Source organism: Trachurus trachurus (assembly GCF_905171665.1).
Source record: "Trachurus trachurus genome assembly, chromosome: 3".
NCBI lineage: Eukaryota > Metazoa > Chordata > Actinopteri > Carangiformes > Carangidae > Trachurus > Trachurus trachurus.
Window position 1 is genome coordinate 9,379,128 of NC_139893.1, and position 21,337 is coordinate 9,400,464.

The 21,337-nt window shown below is 40.8% G+C and overlaps 1 protein-coding gene across 1 annotated transcript in view; it reads left to right on the forward strand.

Moving 5' to 3' along the window:
• Positions 1 to 5,422: 5,422 nt before the first annotated feature.
• The window catches only part of plekha7b (pleckstrin homology domain containing, family A member 7b), a 72,378-nt gene continuing 56,463 nt past the window's right edge, over positions 5,423 to 21,337 (forward strand). Inside the window, exons 1-3 of the mRNA XM_083969255.1 lie at positions 5,423 to 5,517; positions 5,665 to 5,741; positions 5,900 to 5,957. Coding sequence (XP_083825381.1) covers positions 5,435 to 5,517; positions 5,665 to 5,741; positions 5,900 to 5,957 — 218 coding nt within the window. The 5' untranslated portion in view covers positions 5,423 to 5,434. The remainder of the gene's footprint in view (positions 5,518 to 5,664; positions 5,742 to 5,899; positions 5,958 to 21,337) is intronic.

Consider the following 21,337-nt stretch of genomic DNA (forward strand, 5'->3'; position numbering starts at 1 on the left):
TAGTCAGCACGGTAGGTTGTGACGTGGTGGTGGTGGAGGCAATCCGGCGATCTCATTGGTCAGTTCCGCTGTCCGTCACGCGGAGCAGCAAGTTGCGTTGCATTGCACTGTACGTGGCGGCATGACGGCGGAGCAGGTGGGCGGGCCCTTCGTCTGAGTGTATTATCAAATCGATCGAACAGCTATTGGGGGGGAAAAAAAGTGGAGTGGAGGTCAGGAAGCAGTGATGAGAGATGGATAAAAAATAAAATAAAAAAACAGCGGTGCTGAATGGATGGAAATGTGAATTTCTAATGGATATAATCACTGTTACCGTCTTGCACTTCCAATCCCACTTATTCTCCCATTTATTTCTGATTAATTGAATTGATTTTGATTGATAAATTGTATCTGCATGTGTGTGGACTAATATTCCAATCACATTTGTTCTTTTTTTAATTATTAGGCTATTATTATTTTTGTTGAAAAGATGCTTTTTCGTCAAAGTATAGTAAGTAAAATGTTGCAGCTAATTGAGATGGACTTTTACAGCACATGTCAATTTGTGCAATCATAACATAGCTGATTGTGTTTCATATGCAGAGTATTAATGTTAAATGTACCTTCTAACTAATTATACATAGGCCTAATACTCAAGTGAAATACCGATGCCAAAATAATCTTATATCTCAACAGCTTTAAGCACATTTCAAGGTCATCCGGATCTTTTACAGTAACTTGTCTGTCTCATACAATTTCTTTTTCATCAGTCTATGCTGTGCTTTCTATAAGGAAAAAAAAGAAAAGACAAAAAAGGGTGGGTTAGGGGTATAAACTTTCCAAAACTGCGGTTCTACCTTTACTTAGGTTTTTACTCAACTCAGGACGCAGCAGTCTGTGATTAATGGGTCCAAGTCCACCTCTCACCCCGGCCCTGCTCACTGGTCTCATGGGGAGCTCTTACATGGGAGCTTGTGGCTGTACTTTCAGACGGTCATTCTTATCTCAGCACCTCTTCACTTTAAAGGCCAATGAAAACAAGACTTTTATTCCAAGTACTTTCTATTTGTGCAGGGGTTTTTTTTGGTAAGGCCTTTATGGAAAAATTCAGATTTACTGTAATCACTATCATTGGAGATATAACAACCCCATGTGATTTAGTTTGTAAATGTACATACATCATCTGTAATGATGTTGGGCACACAGCCATGTGTTGATCCGTCATCCCTCCAGCTGAGGGCACTGTTGTGATGTCTTTAGTTGATTCTTGATGTCTGTTCAGACTTGGTTGGTCCAACATGCCAGAAGGCACTAAAGTTAATGAGTGCATGATTAAAAACAGCTAGAGATTATGATCCTTATTAGCACCTGCAGCAGTTGCTCTGTTCATTGGGTTAAATTATAAACACTGAAAATTACAGTAAATCAAATACTTTTCAAGATAAAAGATTTAAACTGTAGTGAAATCAAATGTCCTCTTACAGGGGACGCTTTACACAGCTGCTTGGACCAGTTTACATAAAGACATAAATTAGTTGCCTGGGACTTGTAAAAACACAGTCTTTCAACTGGAACTATGAGTGTTAGAATAGAAACACAAGAGTTTTTATGATCTTTGGCAGGTACAGGGAGACAATGAATCAAAAATTTTATCTGCATCAGTTGGCTTATGACTAAATATATAACATCCGTGCCCTGTAGATGTCAGTGTAATAGTTCAGTGATCTGGAAGGCAATTCATCATTGTATTAGGTCCCGATCACAGCATGGAAAGTAAAAGACAACTGAAGCAGATTGAGAGTATCAGCACTTCTTTTTAATCAATAACTATACGATGATTAAATGCTCTGCACAGTGGAAGTTATGATGAGCTGTGTTAAGGTGTAAGCAGCTTTTTCACAATAATGTTGGAGAAAGTAATTAAAAGCAGTTTACATTATGGTACTTTAATCTATTTAAATCTAAATTTAAAAGGTAGCTACAGCTGACAAGAAGTACAATATTTTCCTCTGAGATACCTGCTCAAATTAAGTCAAAGTGTTTCAGATTTACTTTTATTTAATTTAGCTTTCCAATTACATTCCAGACAGCAAACTTTATGAATCCTTAAAAATGTTAGCAATATGGGTTTATGGTATGACATCCACTACAGCACTAACACACACACACACTTTGAAATTCAAGGACCTCGTGGACTTTGAGATTGCACACATAATGCACAAGGCAAGAACTAATTTATTTCCTGGCAACATACAAAACTGTTATTAGATAGAGAGGGGTGGGGTGTAACTTCAGAGGAAAATTTGATTTAAAAAAAGAAACACTTTGTCCAGTCCCGAGAGAGTGTGCATTTCATTTCATGGAAGACTTGTGATTGGTCTTTATTTAGAACTCAAACAGTAAAAAATATCAAATAGTTGCACATGTACAAAGATGTACAAAGACTGAAAAACTATTTTGAGAGGTATAGAGGAGAAGAATGGGTTTAGTTTGTTTAAAGAATGTGACTCTCACTGATGCTGTTTTATGTTTTTATAAAGAGGAAGAATACAGAGAGTGTTTGTATAAGGAGGGTGAATAGAGGTAATAATTCAAGTTGTGAATTATGTGGATGGAGTGATTAAATATTCATTAAAAATTAACAAAAAAGGGTTGGACCAGACGTACTTTGTACTCCTTTTCAGGCATATAACACAGTTATGTCTCTTAGGTTTCTACTACAATGCAACAGCACAGTGTCTTAGTTAAATCTGCAGCAATAGACTATGTGGGTCACATATTTGGTTTGTGTTTTAGGGTAAATCGCAGATTTGGGTGAAAAAAAAATCAACGTACAGAACCTATCAATTTCCTTATTAAGGGACTGGGGCACCATGTGATGCTAAAACAGATCTATAACTACCAATCATAGATTGATGCAGACGAATGGCACTGCTAATATGCAACCTTCAGGTTTTTAACTGAGATTAAGCACATGCTTAATATCACATGCCCTGTATGAAAGCGTATGCATTTGTTTTCATTCTTCACTTCATTCATCTCTTCTGTTTAATTCGTGGCCAATTCTTTGCATGTAGCCGACTTTAGATTTTCACTCTCTTAATTAGTAATTTGTTGTGTGTCCTGGTCAGAAATCCTACAGAAAGAGTTAGAAACATACCAAAGCATAGGAAATCCTTTCATCCTTTGGCTCTCCTGTCAAGTAGATTAGACTTTAAAAGATTTACAATGAGTTGGTTTGCGCAGAGCAGCTGTACTATAATAGTTTAGAGGAAGTGTTTTATCTCCCACTATCTTTGAACAACAGTGCCTTAAACCACTGGAGGATGTTTCAACAAAGCCTCCCCAAAAGGAAATCACAGATCAAATATTTATACTGTTGACAGATGTTTGCTGCTGTCTGCCCACTGACAGTGTTTTCCTTTCAAAAAACAAAAAACAAAAACAACACACAACAACAACATTACTGAAGGAAACACAAGAAACTCACATAAACATGGACGTAATAATCATAATAATGGAGATGCTCTTATGTAAGAGAGTGTGGCATGAAGTCAAACTTGTCTCGTGGTGCGTTTGTGCCAGCAACATCCCTGTGACTTTGAATGCTGCCTGGCCTCATAGCCCGTGTGAAATTTATGGGTAGCATTGGTAAATTGGGCAGGTCTGTTTGATGCAGTGTAAGCATTATTGTAATGTGTCACGGTCAGACAGGCTCTCCGTCCCGACTGCAGTGAAGGTGACGCCAGCCTGACAAAACTTCACCTCCAGCTCCCAGTATAATTTATACCGGGGTACACAATTACTCAGACATGCAGCTCTATAAGCCCTGCTTAATGCCCACATCCAGTGACGGCCTTAAACAGACCTTGTGGCAGTCAAATGTTCCCATGTCTCAATCTAGTTCTATTCTTTTTTTCCCCCTCCATTTTGTTGACCTTTTTGTGTAGCAACATACAGTATAATACAATTCAACAATTAGATTTTCATCATGGCAGGATGTTTTTACAACAGCATGTTATCGCAATCAAAACTTAAGTTGAAATATTTGGCACAATTTGTTGATTGTAAACTTTGCTTTAAGAATTTTACATCAAAGTGTGTTTGTTGTTCAGCAATTCAGTTCAAATGAAGAACATTGAAAGTGCCGACTTTGTTTTGATCCAACCTTTACTGAATTTGAGAAGACTCTAGGTATGTTTACTCAGGACTTTCACACAAGGGTTAATACACCTCTCGTTTAGGTTTATGTCATCTGAGTTAAAATGTAAACAAAGCCACCTTGACCAAAATCTCACTTCCTTGGCCATAGGCTATGTGCTGTGACTTAATCCTCCATCCTCTCTGCATAACATATCCTCTGATAAACATTTGGATGGCCGTCAAACATTCCTAATTACACGGAAAACCTGGCAGAAAATTATAATGAACCTTTATTTAAATTTCTCTTGACTGTATAAAACATGTCTTGGAGGATGCTTGTGTAATCACTCTTTCTTTCTCTCTCCCTCTCACCCACACACAGCCTGAGAAGAGATGGCTGAGCAGGTTAATTTCTTATGGTCTAACTGAGATATGTAATCCTTTAATATCCCTTAAGACTTAGGCTATATTAAAGTTTTGCTGTAGTGTGTTCAGGGCCGTTGTATAGGGGAGAATGGTGATGATAATTCTAGGGGCCCAGCGCCCACAGTAGGGCCCGCAAAAAACCCCAGTAGTCTAATCTTTGTATGACTGAATTATTCTGCATAAGACCCTGACTAATACTCATAGTAATGCTGCATTAGTATCAAAGCAAAGTAGGCTAAATAAAAAATGATAATACATACATAGGCCTAGTCTAAGAAAAAAAGTGGAAAAGTCAGGTGCCCACTTTTGTATTCTTTCAGGGGCCCCAGTATTCCTAACAACGGCCCTGGAGATGGCTGAGCAGGTTAATTTCTTATGGTCTAACTGAGATATGTAATCCTTTAATATCCCTTAAGACTTAAAGTGTTTGCTGTAGAGTGTTGCCTATATAATCAGGCTGAAATTATTACAGGATTACACCACGTTTTCTCCATTTTTCTTTATTTTTTAAATGTTCTATGACAAGATTCATTGCAGTGCTTTAATCCAGTGCTACACCCAGGAGGGGCTTTATAGGCTACACCTTTACCTTTTTCCTCCGCAGTGGGCTTCATCATCTCTCTGGGGGTCCAACAGGGTAGGTTTTAATCACCTTACCATGCAGCCGCCCGTGGGAAGAACAGGTTAGCTCGGTTTCCTCAGCTCAAGGAGCCTCGGAGGGCTCGGAGGGGTTTTCTTCCCCTTTAAAAACTCTGCAGCCCTAGCGGTGGCATTATCTGGGCTCCCTGGAAGAAAAAAAAAAAAAAGTCTGCGGACTGGAGAGAGGAGGGAGAGAGGGAGAGAGGGAGAGGGAGGGGGTGGCCGGCCGAGGCAGAGACGAGAGATCATGGCGGCACCTCTCGGACGGGACACCCTACCTGATCACTGGTCGTACGGAGTTTGCAGAGATGGCCGAGTCTTCTTCATTAAGTGAGTGGAGCTTCTTTTTCCAGCTTGTCGACGCTCGGCTCAGTCTTCTTGACGAGTCATTGTAATGTTGGCGCGTTGCGGACGGGGTTTGTGTTGTTTTATAATGCCTCAGTAACAGGTGTCTGTCTTTTTCTTCTTGTCTTGCAGTGATAAAACTCATAGCACCACTTGGCTACATCCTCGCACTGGTGAGCCGGTTAACTCCGGGCACATGATCCGGTCAGGTACGCGACTAAATAGCTACTTAACCAGTCAGATTTGTGTGTGGTGCATATGTGTGTTTTGTTTTTTGTTATGTTGTCTTTTGTGTTTGTTGTTTGCTGCAGTGTGTTTTGTGTCTGTGGCGGGTCGCTCAGTGTGTTTTTGTGTCCGTGTTGTATAGACTTGCCAAGAGGATGGGAAGAAGGCTTCACGGACGAGGGAGCCAGCTACTTCATCAAGTAAGTGGCTCATGTGCATTGTTGTGCTGTTTGACACGTGCTAATAAGATGCAGCTTGCTTATTTAATCGTAAATAGCTTTTCTTCTTATTCTTCTTCTAAAACTCCTTTGGTTTCCTACCTGTCACTGTGTGTGTGCAGCCTGGTAGCACTGGCGCTTCAAACTAAGATTTGTGCGTGAAGGCTGCACCATAAACACACCATTTCATATAAAATATGTATGTAAGCTGGAGGTAATGACACCGACATATGGATGAACACACAGGGGTCCCATCTGATAGGTGAAACCAATTATCTCTGCCTGCATTGTGAATGGAAAGTCGCAGTGCCTAGCAGGACAGGAGAGAGAGTGAGGCTATTAAAATTCTCCTCACATCCACCATGCAGGACCTCTACTCTCTCCATTAGATAGGTGCACAGGCTTGGTGTGTGTGTGTGTGTGTGGTGGTGTGTGTGGCAGATAGAGAGAGAGAGAGGTTGCAGGAGAGGGGTGTGACCATGTGGTGACATAGATGTATGGCATGATTGCATTATTGAAACAGGAAGGACAAGAAATCACAAAGTCGGACTGCAAAGTTTTTTATTATTTAAATTTTTTGGCATATTTTCACATCCTTCCTTCCTATAATTATAATATCCAGGTTTGAAATTAGAGCAAAGCACCACCACGCACATTTAAAAAAAACCCACCACGCTGGCTTGAGTGCATCACATTTGCATTGGTATATCTGCAGTGTTTCATACAGTAGCGTGGACCTCTGTGTGCAGTCTGGTCTGCTGCTGTCAGTTTACATCAGATGGTTACTGTGTGAGAGAGAAAGCAGGGCATCCAGAGAATCAGGCTAACAATGACAAATAGAAAGCTTACTGTAAAACAAAGTGGAGACATAAATTCTTCATTGGAGCTGGATCATTGTGAATTGCAGTGACTCCTCCCACAAATAGCTTGTTTAAAGTTTCAGCCGTGTCGTGGCCCTTTTAGTTTGCCCCATTTGTTCCAGACAGAGGGTCTGTATGGAGACGTTTTATATCCCCCCATAGCTGCACTCGCTCTGTGGTTGATCCTTACTAATAAGAGGTGTTCGCCCAGCAGACCTCACTAAATTAACAATACAGACATCTCATTTAACAGTGCCTCGTCAGAAATAGGTGTAACCGCAGCTTTAATTAAAGTTAATCGTAATTACAAATGAGGTTGACCTGAATCCAACAATTGGATGTCCATCCACAGCCGCTTTGAAAGACAGCCTGGCATCCAAAGTTGTCAGCTTTGATAAACCCAATAAAATGGTTTCAACTAAACAATTTGTTGTTGCTGACACTTATGCAGCACGGAGAATAAAGGTAGTCTTTGTGTTCCCCTCGTTAACTCACTTTTTCTCTGTAAGGGCCTAGAACAATGCAACAGTGAAGTTGTGTGATATATGGTTGCCTAAATGTCAGGGCAGTTAAATCAGTCGCCTACTTGCTGTCCAGTTGGCTCGGTGGAAAGATCCTGTTTTTCTCCTGCTCCCTCCTCGTGTCTTTGTTTTTCACGGTTAATATCTTGGAGTCAAACAGTGGACACGAACAACCCAGGACTGTTATCGTGTTTCATCAGACTTGTCCTGAGCACAGATGACATCTTTCCACACTCTTTTTGGTGTGGGAAAGAAAGTCAAATCAGTGTTTTTCATTGCAACAGTCGGTAAAAATGATGATTATTATGAGTAGTAGTTGGTATTGTCTTCAATTCTATCTTGGAAAATGACTATTACATTGATATCATGGTGTCTAATCAGCCAACACAGGTATAAATGCATCTAGGCCAAAAAAATGTTGAAATTATCAATTGATTCAACAGCTGTTTGATCTTTTGTTTAGTTTGTGAGGCATCATTCTTTTGTGATAAGTTGCTGTTCATTGTGTGCACGTTTGTCTCTGGTTGTTTGAGTAATTGCACACATAGCTGAAGCCAGATTTCTATATTTACCACACGCATACCTGACTTTTAACACCAGCACTCAAGTTGTTGGAGTGGCAACAAGGGTCGGGTTAATTTATTACTGCTTTGGTCTTAAAACAAGACTTGGTTTGGCAGATTAAAGGTTGGAAACAGCCAACTCTCCAGGAATAGGAATATCTTAACAGCTTTGGTGCAAGATATGCTTTACTGTAGTTATTAATGTTGGCTGGCAAAGCTCACACACCGAAGATAGTGAAAGTGGCTCCAGCTCAATGGGATTATTTCTTAAAATGACATTAGAAAAACTGCAAACGGACAAGACAACTTGCACTGTGGCCTCATTTCAGACCATTAAAATCGTAACAAATGTTAGTTTTTAATTTACATTTGGCCACAACTCAACGCTTTAAAATTGCTCTCATAGTTCTTCAAAGCATTTCCTTTCTGTTTGGTACAGATTTATTCTCAGACTCATATAATTCTGATTTAAACAACAGACAATCAGATTTTTTTTTAGCACAAAGCAAGTTGGGTCTTTGATTATGAACCGGTGCTCTGAGCTGCTGTCCAAGAATCACATAGCAACAAACCCAAGCTGGACAGAAGTCCACCCTGCGCTGCTGTGACAACAGTCGGTAGATTTTGTTGTGTGTTGATGGTGGAATTTAGCCGAGTTGGAGTACAAAGAAAGGATTGTTCAGACACTGCTGGTGTGGCAAAACTCACATTTATTTACACCTTTCTGTAGGCCAGACAGCAGCCTGCAGATCTCAACTATCTGAATAATGGAAGCTGATGTTATATTCAGTGTAGCGAAAATACCAAGAGTAAGTTTTGTTTTGCTTTTTAGCTCATGAAGTAAGGATCTATAAATGATGAATAAAATAGCTTTGTTTAATCAGCTGTAGTTAAGTCATGGTACTTTTCACCGTACACTCAAATCAATAGACTGAGCTTTGGAAATAGGAGGAGATCATTATTAAAACTAATGGCCGTGGTTTGTGGCAGGAGATTGAGATGGAGTATTACTGGGTGGCTGTCATACTTCTGGCAAATCTTCAAGGAAGTGACCCAATTTGAAAATCATCTTCCAAAATCATCCCATTTCAATCCCTGAAGATAATATGCTGCAGCAGGCGAAGCAGGACTGTGTGTTGAGGTTAACGCATCGAACGGATGAATGTAAAAAAAAGGCTATAAATCAACATTTGTAGTGATGAGATGTGTTTGACATACAAAATCTAATGCAACACATCTAAAATAATCTTAATACCTTTCAAGTTATAGTCAATGTGGGTAATAAATATAATATTAACAGTCTGCAAACAAAAGACAAAGAAGAATATATTATTTACTGTAAATGACATAATTAATGTTCAATCAATCCCATATTATCATAAGGAGCTGTGTTAAGTAATTCCCAGGTAAGAGCAGGAAACCAGGGTTGAGTGAGGTTTACTCTGTCACATCACAGCCACTCACTGAACATAGGGAATGTGTAATTCTATAGCTCCCTGAGGGAAAAAATGACCCCACTGAGGTACAATGGTGTCCTGTTGAGGACACAGTCCACATTGTTGAATGGGCTCACAATACCATGGGACAGTCCAGGAAGAAATGTTGGACATCCACAATAAAACCCACATGGGCTTCACACAGAAATGGCACACTGAGTTTCTGTCAACCTCATTCACTCATGACACACGATAACATCATTGCTCTTTTATTGTTATCTCTATTTTTTTTTTTTTGAGGAATGTTCATCCTCCCATTCTCCTGCTGCTTGTTATGGTTCAGGTTGTGCTTGCGTTTTGTAACTAGCTGACTGTTTTTGATCAGGACAGTGTGAGTTAATTAGCCATGAGATGTTTTGGGAGTTTTGAAGCGGGGGCATTTTAATAGATAAAAAAAGAAGTTTAGTATCCCTACAGGCCCTTATCTTAAGACTGACTTAATGAAGCTTCCCTTTTTCTGCAAACACAGCAAACCCACACCTCTGTGCACAGTTCAAAACACCAATGCCAAAAAAAGAAAGAAAGGGCTAAAACTTGCCCTGTCGTCCACAAAAGACCTTTGCCCTCCCAAATGATTGATTGTTTTACATGAAATATTTTAATGTGAGAAGTTTTATGCATGTTTGAAAACGTCCCCCTGCTGTGATGCAGGGCATGCTTTTCTTTCTGCAGAGCTACTCTCTGTGAAATAACTCAGTGGATTAAAGATATATGAGTTTTGCTTGACTGACAACACTTCCCAAGTGTTTTCCCAACCTGTCCTCCTTTGGACTCAGACAAGAAGACAGCCCAGATTACAAAGAAACACGGGGTTTAGTGGAAACTCATCACTCAGAAGGGTTTCAGTGTTGAGATTCAGACTGAAAATGTGACCTTAAACGTCATCCTTATCAACTTAATTCACTGACAAAAATTCCAGTGAATGTTAATGTTTAGAAAGAGACTGACCGCTGTTCGGTTTGTATATAAATGGATTTTGCTGCTTGGTAATCTTTGTCGAGTGCCATAGGAAGTAACGAACAAGCCTGAAAAACATCAATTAAAACCAATGAGGTGGAGCTTCACTTCACTCCTCACTGAGTCTATTTAAGTAGACAAGCCCTCTGTGGATACCATCAAAGATACTGATATCTATAAATCTATTGTGCTTTCTGAGACAGTGATTGTGTATATATGGTGCTTTGATGGTACAGACAAGACGGTGTGGATGAAGCCGGTACGTCATTAGGTCCATCCAGTTGGAGCTCCCTGTCACAGATGTTTTACTTAATAGGATCCCAGAGCACCAACAGCTTTCCTCCTATGTCTGCTCCAGTGAGCAAATATTAATTACATATTTATACAGTGCAGGTGTTGCAGGGCTGCCCTCACCCTCAGTAGTTTCACTCTTTCATACACTTTCCCAGTATATGTGTTGTTCCTCCTGCTTATGGCAGAGAGTGTGTTGCAGTTGCCCTTCAGTTTTGTTGTTTGCCAGAAGCAGCTGTGCTTGTTGAACTGCCCCACAGAGTACTGCACCATATTTGTGGACTCAGGAAGCTTCACTGTGGATTTACTAGTTTATGTACCTCTGAATTGCACAGTAACTTTAAGTTGTACTCTACTGCACCATAAAGCAGAGGCATTGACATCAGGCCATCAAAGGCACCACAGCAATGTCTACTAAGATAAATTATTATTACCTTGTATCGGGAACTTGTATTTAGTGAATCTGCTATTTGCCTGTAAATTATGCCTGCATTTTGCTTCCGTCATTGATATGGTGATTTATTATTTTCTGACAGGTTTCTGTTTACCACAGAGACGCCTGAAAAGTGCATGATGAGCATAAGCATGTTAGCAGTCAAATTGGCTGCCAAGCCTCATTAAGATTACATTTTCTGTGTATTTATTTCTTCTTTTTTATATGTGTAAGCCATCCTGTCAAAATTAGCGTCAATGTCCACTCGAATTTAAAGATTAATTGATTGGATTTTGACGGTCAATGGTCAAAAGTCTCTCTTAATTTGGCATAACCTGGAGTTGAAGATTAACGGATCAGAATTTAGCAGGGAAAGGTCAAAGGTCAAGGTCACTGCAAACTCGTATCTTGTGAATATGAATGTGAAACATTTGCAAACATTCACTCACGTCAAGAATGAACTGGTTAAAATTAATCCAAGGTCACGGTCACTGTGTCCTCATAAAACACACGCTTTTGGTTGTAACTCTCAATTTCATGCGCTGATAATGACACAATTAAATACAAATGTCTAGTTAGATAAAATGAAGTGATGACATTTTATATATTTGATGTATTGGTCAAAGGTCAACTTCAATGTCACATCCTCATAATGTTCTGCAAAAACACCTCTGGCCATTATTTAACCCTGGAAGTGATGACGGTGAGATTATGATCTTATTTACTGCAGCTGTTCAGGTTGGTGGAGTTTTACAACCATGAGTTCCCCCAGTACTGTAGTTTCCCATGATTTTATATCAGTATAGTGCCTGGACATGGTATTAGCTCAAATATGTATCAATTCTGCAGACTGCAGCAAGCGTGTGGGTAAACACAGCTCACTCACTCTCTGTCTTTTTTTTAGATTCCCCCAAGCTGTTTGTTGAGACAATGACCTTCAGCTGAAAATAGATACTCTGAAATTGTTATGTCATTCTTGACGGACATAATCTGGGTGGATCAGATTACTTTTCCCTCATTTTTGCAAAAAGACAAGAAGTTTGATTTGGGGCTTTTATTACTATGACAAGAATAAGAAACACTACACTCCTTTACCATGCTGCGGGAAGTGCTTTGTTAAGTTAGACAGACTTCCTCCTTTTATGTTTAGAAGTGCCTGCTGGTTGTAGATTGTACTCAAAGGGATTATTCTTATCTACATTATTCTGTGGTTCAGGCATCGTTATCATGCATTTCATTTGTTCTTCCTGATGAAACTAGCAAATTGTCAGCTGAAAACATGCAAACACTCTTATTGTAGCATCAATACAGTTGTGTTCTTTTGACAAAATACCAGCGCCTCAGCTTGTGCTGCTTCATTTTAATTGAAGTCCCAGCTCATTGTGCATCTCTTTCCACCACTGCACCACGTATGCTGTGCAGGGAATAAAAAATACAGACTGAAAAGACAAACTGCTTTTCAAGGTCAAGAGAATAGCAAGTGCTCTTTTTCTAGTCTTTGCACCATCATAAAAATTACACCCAAAATATTTTCTTGATTTTCCTTTTTTTTTTCACTGAAGAAAGTTGGTTAGAGTGGAGTAAGGAGAGCACCTCGATTTCTTCTCCTCCTCTCTCTCACATGCAAACTACCTGGAACATTACGAACACTTAATTTCCATATAACAGGAATGCATGATGACACAACTTTGCCTTGAAGCTTGAATCATTAATCCTGCGAAGATCCTAACATGCTAACATCACTGTAAACGGCAAACGCAGTGATGCAGAAATTGATAATAGGATTTATGGCTAAGCAATTGCAAATGGGCTGCTGGACTGGTGAGGAAGTGAATCCTCTCTGTCCTGTATAGGTGATTTATTTTGACCATTTGTCGTCATTATATCGCGTTTAAGTTGTGTCCAGCTGCGATCTATCTTCTTTTGCTTTTGAGGCAACCTAATTCTTTCAAGGCAAGAGCGTTTTATATGCTGTGTTGTCAATATCATGTCCACAGTGACTTATCATTACCAGGCTTGTGTCAGTTAGACAACACATACTGTATTGTACTGTCGGGGCCTACAAATAGAGTTAGCATTTAAACTTGACTGAATAAAGACAACGAAGACAAAGAGGAGATTGAGAATGTGGTACAGTGGACACGTTTGTGCTGCGGGAACAGAAAGGAAGCTTTCCATCAAGCCTTGTTTGGACTTATAATATTATCCCAGGAACCTGCAATGAATGAATACATTATCAGCTTGCGGGCCTGAGGTGTGCTCTGTGTGATATGCATTATCTAGAATGACTCACTCACTGTCCAGACAACTTCAGCAGGTTGCCCAGTCAGAGCTGGAGCAGGAGTCAGAGCAGAAACAGAGCAGGGGGAGATGCCCAAGCTGAAGCTGGGATGGGAACCTGCTATTGCAGCTGCCTGCCCCTTGAACAGGGGACTGACTCGGCTGAGAATGAAACAGAGCCGGCTGCTGAGCTGCAGCCCTCCAGTTTGGAGATGGAGGAGAGGCATAATGAGACAAGGTAACACTGGTTTAATGATATTACACAGTGAAATGTATCGTAAGGTTAAGGTCACTTAATGGTAATATGATCAGGGTAGCTGTAATCTGATATGGTAATGTAAAAGGAAGCAGCACGAAAACAAACGAGTGGCAAAAATCTTGATGTCTCGTACAGAAAATGTTTATGTTGCTTCCTTTGTCATTTATCACTCTTTTCATGTTGTGAAAGGTGGAAGCTTTGCACCTGAGCGAGTTCAACTGGCTCTCTCTGGAGGAAAGAGAGTTTGTATATACCCTCCCTCTGTCTGAATTCAGATGACAGTTCTTTCTGCCGCATTCTGTCAGAGCCTCAGTGTGACTGGAGCCACTGCAGAGAGAAGCAGGTCCCACACTGTTCTCATCTCACCAGACGGGTGAGAGAAGAAATGATTAGTTAGCAGCTGCAAGCAGGAAGATTGATGGTATAGAAAAGGAGAAAGTCTTTGCAGAGAGAGAATATCAGAGACCTAACCCCTTTTTCACGTAGCGCTCGTTGTTATTTCATCCAACACATTCCAGTACTTTGGAGGGAAAGTGATGAGCAATATGAAGGTGATTTAAACGTGAGAAACTCACATCGCCAGTGGAAAATCAAATAAAGGAGAGTGTTGTGTTGTGTTTCTGCAAGCAAAGAATATTTGCATTTAGATGTATAACATACATTTTTTTGTGAAGGTATGTCAATCTGGTAAAAGTTAAGATGTTGCATGAAAAGTTTTTTGGTATGAAACTGCTAGAACTCGCACTTATAAACTTTTAACGTGCATCTGTCCCTCTGTTCTACCCATCCTCGCGAATTCAATATCTCAGGAAATCATTGAAGGGAATTTCTTTAAATTTAGTGTAAGTCTTCACTTGGATTCACGGATGAACTGATTATGTTTTCATAGTCAAAAGTCAAAGGTCACTTTAACCTAAAGTCCGTCCCGTTCTTGTGAATGTGATATATCAAGAGCACATGGAGAACATTTTCTCTGGCACAATTGTTCGCTTGGACTCAAGGATTAAATATTTGAAATTTTGTGGTCAAAGGTCAAGGTCGCTGTGACTCTGGCATAAGTCAAGATTTCATAAAATACACACTTTTTGGCCGGACCGCAACAGCAGTGCCAGACCTATAATCGCAAATGTCACTGAAGACTGTCGGTCTCTCTGATGTTATAGTTCTTCTATCACCTGTCAGCAGAGTATTGTGCTGCAGTCTACTGGGCCTCTGGTTTCCTGGCTGCTCAGGAACTATAGGGAAGCAGAGGAGTACTTCCAATCCAATGGAGGAAAGACTCAGTATATACTGTATCATTATTGTTAAAGGAGGCCAAAGAATAACTAAAGCAGGAGAGAGGGAGGGGGAGAGCGAGGAGTCGTCTGTAGTGAGGCTCCTTACCAACCAATACCAACTCGCCTCATCTCTTTCACTTCAAGTCTTTCAAAGTATTCACTGTAGAATAGAATAAGTCACATACATGTACGTGTTCATTAAATCTAATTTAATTTAATGTAATTAATTTGATGCAATTTAATCTTTTAATTTCATTTTATTTTCAATTTACTCAAATTAAAATTAAATGTTCTCTAATGAGCACATTTTATTTGATTAATGTAATTTAATTAATGCAACCTACTGTGATTTAATTAAGTACATTAAATATTATTAAAGGATTAAATGACTATGTTTAATGTGAAAGCTAAGCTGTCACTCAGTGATTAACCCACAGAGAAAAACACAAATCTCTGTGGTCCTCTCAGCTCTACTGTGTGTGTGTTAACATGTTTCAGGTCAAAGTGTATTCGTGAGGCTAACCAGAAACATGTGTGCTGCTGATGTTTCTCCACATCTGTCAGCTAATAACTTCTAATGTGTCACTGATGTTCCACTGATCCAAATGCACAAAAATAATCCCTGCTATGACTATGATAGTATCCAGTGTATTGGTCACTACAGTAGCTAGGCACTAACAGTGAATACGCTTACATGCACACAAGAAATGGCTATTGTGAGAAATCAGATTAAAGCAGGAAATCAAAGATAACAAGTGACCTCTAACCTTTATTTTTCCTCTGTGCGGTCTAGTGAGAACAGGAAATAGTGCCATGTCCTCATTGACAAAAATGTTCTCGCCACTAAAACACAATTTGAAAGTGTAAATCTGTACGGCTCTGAAGCTCTGCACAGATTTGTCTTCTTAATCTTACATGTATTGACTGATGGCAAGGTTTGTAGTAATAACCATGCTTTATGTCTATATATTCCTTAAGGTATATTGTCTGACATCTCAATAACTCCAATAAGCTCATGTTCAGTAGCAGATTGAGTGCATGAGCTCTGAAAAATGTTTCTCATTGTGGATTATGTGGCTGAATATCATTGTTTTCATTAATGGAATATTGAGTGTGAAAAAGATAAATGAAACAGCAGAGTCTTAGTATTAGTTGGCCGCCGCTGCTGCCCGGACCATATGTGGTGGTTAGGGCAATTTCACTCACTGCAGCATTTATTGAACACATCGACTGCACGACTGTGTGAGTTCTTGCAAACCAGTCCAATTTAATTTGCTTTAGTGCAGAGATGCAAGGCTAATTTCTTATTCATGATCTGATTGATTCAACTTTTTCTTTTTTTGATAATTTAGAAATCGCTGTGATCAGTCTTCACCTTTAACCAGAAGTTACTTAGTGAGAATAAGCTTGGACTGTGCAGCAAAGATGTAACGATTAGTCTCATGGTGGTGATGATGTAGACTCTTATCTATCAGTGACTCATTGTGACTTAGTGGGATGTGTGGATGTACAGTATATTTGCTGTTAAGCCCGTATGTAGCCACTAGATACTGCTGTTGAGTCTTTGTCTTTTCGACAATTTGATACACTTTCACATTTGTGTGTTTTAATTTTCTTAAATCAATATGTAATAATGCATTGAGACACTTTTGTGCATCTCGTTTTGCAGGCTTGTACCCATTACCAAACATACCGTAATATGGAAAAGAACATATTCATAGTTGAAGTTAAACATCATCAATGAGACTACAGTAGGCCAGAGTGATCGACTTTCTGTATTGGACGCTTACTTCATAATATGTCCTGTCCCTCTGAGTTTATCAAAGTGACAGCTGTGGTGCATTTGCAAAGCCCCTTTTTCTGGTTTGATGGGTTTCTAGTTGACTATAGGATTGATCTGGCGTTATTATAGCGTCATTTGCTATTTCACTTTCACACATCCAGGGTGACAACAGTGGACGTAGGCAGGAGAGTGAGGTATGAATGTTGACCTGGCCGTCCATCGTACGTATCGACCTGAACCACCCTCATCCAGCCCACTTGCTCTTATCTATTTGTCTGTCTGTGGATTATTGAACCGGCACTGCAGCAGCCTGAGCTTGCCACTCAGCTATAGTCTGTCCTCCGTCCTCCATCCGTCTCTCCCTATAGCTGACTGGGATGTGATCTGATAAAGAAGAGACTTGAGGGGGTGTGTGTGTGGATGGCTCTGGTTGCCGTCAGAGACCATTGTCAGCGCTTTTACAGGGACTCAGTAACACAGTGAAGTGACCACTGTTCATCCAGACGAATAGCATCACTTTCTTTGCAAGTCGGGCCCCTTATTCTTTCCTTTGTCTTTATTCTCCACGCAGGGGGAGAAGAATGGAGTTTTATCATTTTATTCTTCCCCGGAGAAGCTAAGTAGAGTTATGTACTGTGAGTGCCTGCAGTATTACTGAGAGATCCAGAGTAGAGAGAGAGGGCTGAAACAGCAGTTACCGTATACTTCTATTTGACACTGCTCTTTGTGCCCTTTCTGTTTCCAGCACACCCACCTAGCCCTGTGCACACAGTTAAAACAGGCTCAGTTAATGTACATTAAGAGAACACAACGGGACGCTCTTTATTGGTCGTCCCCCAGCATGAGGACAGATTTGGACATTTGAGACTGTTTCTCACATCTGGTCACTAACTGGTAAGTAGCTACTTGTGTGATTGAGGGGACTCTGTAGCTACTATACTGGGGATATGCTGATTAGAGAAAGAAGAGGGGGGCAAATCTATTATAGATTCATAGTGAGACAGACCAATGTCACATATCATTGTCTGTTGACAAGTGGAGGCTACAGTAGTCTGATCAGTTTCTCCTTTGCAAAAATATGAAAGACTCTGTTTGGATTCAAATAGTTTATTACTTTGTGGTTTGTTTTCATACTTTACCTAAGTACTTCTGTAAATAAGGATTTGTGTTCTCGGCTTTGCAGCATGTAAACTGAGACTGAGTGGTTGTCATTGAGTTTATTGACACTCATGCTATTGTTTTAGCTTGGAGTATTAGTTGTTCGTTGTTTTGGAGAATCAAAGAAAAATATTTCCCTCTGAATTGTGATGAATTATCAAATAACCAAGATTGGAAAGCACAGGTACAATCTTAAACTTGTGAAGTATTTGAGTAAATGTACGTTCAGTCCTTATAAATATTTGATTCTTATGAACCCTTATTTGCATAAAGCAGAAAATGAATTATTATATGCAGCTCTTCACCAGTGAAGGGTTGTTCCACATTTGAATGGCGTGCGTGTTGTAGATTTTCCATGCACTGAAATTAATTACTGTAATAGAGGGCTAATGGACAATTCAGATCGTCGTTGTTGGTGGTTAGGGCCAGAGATTTGTCAGCCAGGCGTCATCTCCACGGCACTGAAGAGGTCTTTACTTGCGGTGTGAGCGCCCTCAACTCCTGGGGTATGCTAATGAGATGTGAAGGAGAGTGGAGATGGATGACAAAGAGCAGCGGAGGATGAAACTCAGGGGATGAGGGCAACAGCAGCTGGATGCATAACCTGCATGTTTGTGTGTGTGTGTGTGTGTACACGTGTGTGCAGACAACGCTGTCAGTTTAATGTGTGAGCTGACTTCCTGAATCCTTCGCTGCCACAGAAAACATTTTTCACCCGGACCCCCACTCCCTTTATTGGCTGATAGGAGACATTTGTGGCATGGCAGAGTCATCAGTCTCCGCAGCTGTTGGGTCGCAGCCCAGTCTGCACTTCCATTTCTCATGTCATCTGATGGCTCCCCAGCTCCCCTTCATCTGATCTCATTGTTGTTGGAGCCTAAAATTACTCAATGCCTTAGTTGTGGTGGTAGTGTTGGTCACCTGTGCTTAAAGGGATAGTTCAACATTTTGGCAAATTGGCCCATTGCCATAATCCCTATAGTTTTAGCAGTAGGTTCGTTACCTTTAATTGTCGGTGCAAGCTATTTTTAGAACGGCGGAGCAGAGCCGCGAGCTGCTCAGAGCTACGCTACGGAGGCTCATGGGATTTCTTGGTTTCCCTCATCAAACTCATCAAATACACAATCCAACAACTCTAAAACGCTCTGGTGGACAAGTTGTGACCTGCACATTCACCACGCTATGAGATAGAAACAGAACGTTACCAGACAGAGTTGTTTTAGAGGTAAATTCATGCAAAACTGCTGATGCGCGTTCCCGTCGGGGGCAGTTTTTCGGCAAGCAGTGTCTGCATTTACCTCTAAAACAACTCTGTCTTGTAACGTTCTGTTATTATCTCATAGCGTGGTTAATGTGCAGGTCACAACTTGTCCACCAGAGCGTTTTGGAGTTGTTGGGTTGTGTATTTGATGAGTTTGATGAGGGAAAACAAGAAATCCCATTAGCCTCCGTAGCGTAGCTCTGAGCAGCTCACAGTTCTGCTCCGCACCGTTCTAAAAATAGCTTGCACCAACAATTAAAGGTAACGAACCTACTGCTAAAACTATAGGGATTATGGCAATGGGCCAATTTGCCAAAATGTTGAACTATCCCTTTAACATAATAATGGTACCAAATGAAAATAACTTGCATACTAACTGCCAAAATAGTCTTACATACAGATAATATATACAGTACTTAATACAATTATCTTTCATTACATCTGCAGTGCTCTCTCCCTTTTTCTCCATCACTCCCTTGTCATTCTCTTTTTTATAATTAGTCACTCCTGTAATTCTCCTTCCTTCTGTCCCTTCCCTCCTTCCATCCTTCCTCCCCTTGTTGGCTGTGGACTGCCTGACTGCATGACTGCAGAGGGAATGAAGGAGAGAGGGCGTCCAGTTCAGGGTAGTGCGCTGACGACAGAGCAGTGCTGAGGAATGCATACATTACAGGAGAGCACAGGAGAGTTGAGGAGAGGAAGAGAGGACCACAACAGAGGAGAGGGAGTGTGAGAGAAGAGAATATGATTATATGGAATATGGTTAATGCTTTGTAACTGTGGTCTCACTTCCTGCTTTGGGGGCCTCTTACATGCTGTATTGGTTTGGTTGGCTGGTTTTAATAATACCCACTACAAGGCTAATGCTCATGCAGAGGGGACAGTTCAGTGACTGCATGCATTTTTTAGCTCCACCTCAGCAGCCCGGCACAAGAGAGGCGGGAAAGAGGATGTTTTGAATGAATCGACGCTACGATGCTGAGCGGAGGACGTCAGCAGCAGCAGCAGCAGCAGCAGCAGCAGCAGCAGCAGCAGCAGCAGCAGCAGCACTCCCAGCTGAGAGGAGTACGCACGCATACACACACTCATCCACACACACACACTCACACACAAACACACATGCAGGCACCACTGAGAAGAGCAGAGCAGAGCACAGCAAATCACAGACCTGCGGCTAACATGTTGGGCCAACCACGACAGTCAGCCTTACACGTCCCTTACAAGAGGCAGCCAGTGTATCGGGCGGCTCACAGGTGTGTATCCAAGCCCCTCTCCCAACACGTATGTGCGATTGTAATGCTACGTAGCTACTCAGGAGGTGTGTCTGCTAGAGCTCTCCAGCAGCTGCAGGAGACAGAGTGCTTCGGCTTGCATGCTGTTAAGTATATGTTGCCGGCAGGAGAATTTACATGCATGCTGAACAGCGGCTCTTATCTGTTTTTTAGTGGCAGAGAAGACGGATGGCTGTTTTTGCTTTTCACAAAACCTTGGGCTTGTCTTCGGGGAGTGTGAATGTCAATACACAGTATACTAATGGAGCAGCCTTTAGAGGAACGAGGGAGCAGGAGAGCGAGGTGCTCACCGCAGTGCCTCATGTTCACAGGTCACTGACCGCTTTGTTGATGTCAGCAGAGCTGTGATCTCTCAGGCTATGATATACATGGTTAATGTGCGATGTCTCCATAGGTTAGACTGTAAAGGAGCTTTGATGCAGTGCCCCCCCCCACACACACACACACCTCTCGGTGAGATGCATTTCCCTAAGGAATGTAAGTGTTTACATGGGTTTGCTTCTCAACCTCAAACAGGGCCCATCCCACACACACAGACCCAGATAGATATCCACTTATCATATGATGTCTCATGGGATAATAATGCACTTTTTCATCCACTGGTAGATGATTTTCGTTTTGCAGAAAATGTATATTGTTTATATGTGCAAGCATCGCTACCATGCATCTCCTAAAATGTTATGTCAGCATCTAATATGAGCATTAAAGTGTGCAGAACACAACCTGCTGTACATTTTATTTACCAGCACAACTATCGCCAAAGTTTCAGCTCTATCAACTGGTAATCTGCAGTTTTTTTTATAGCTATTTCTTGGTTAACTCTGTCAGTTTAAATTGGGTTGTTGTGACATGGAAACCGTACCACAGATCAAACCGTTCACAGATCCATGCAAATGATATCAAGCTCATTATCATGCGGTTTGGGTCTTGA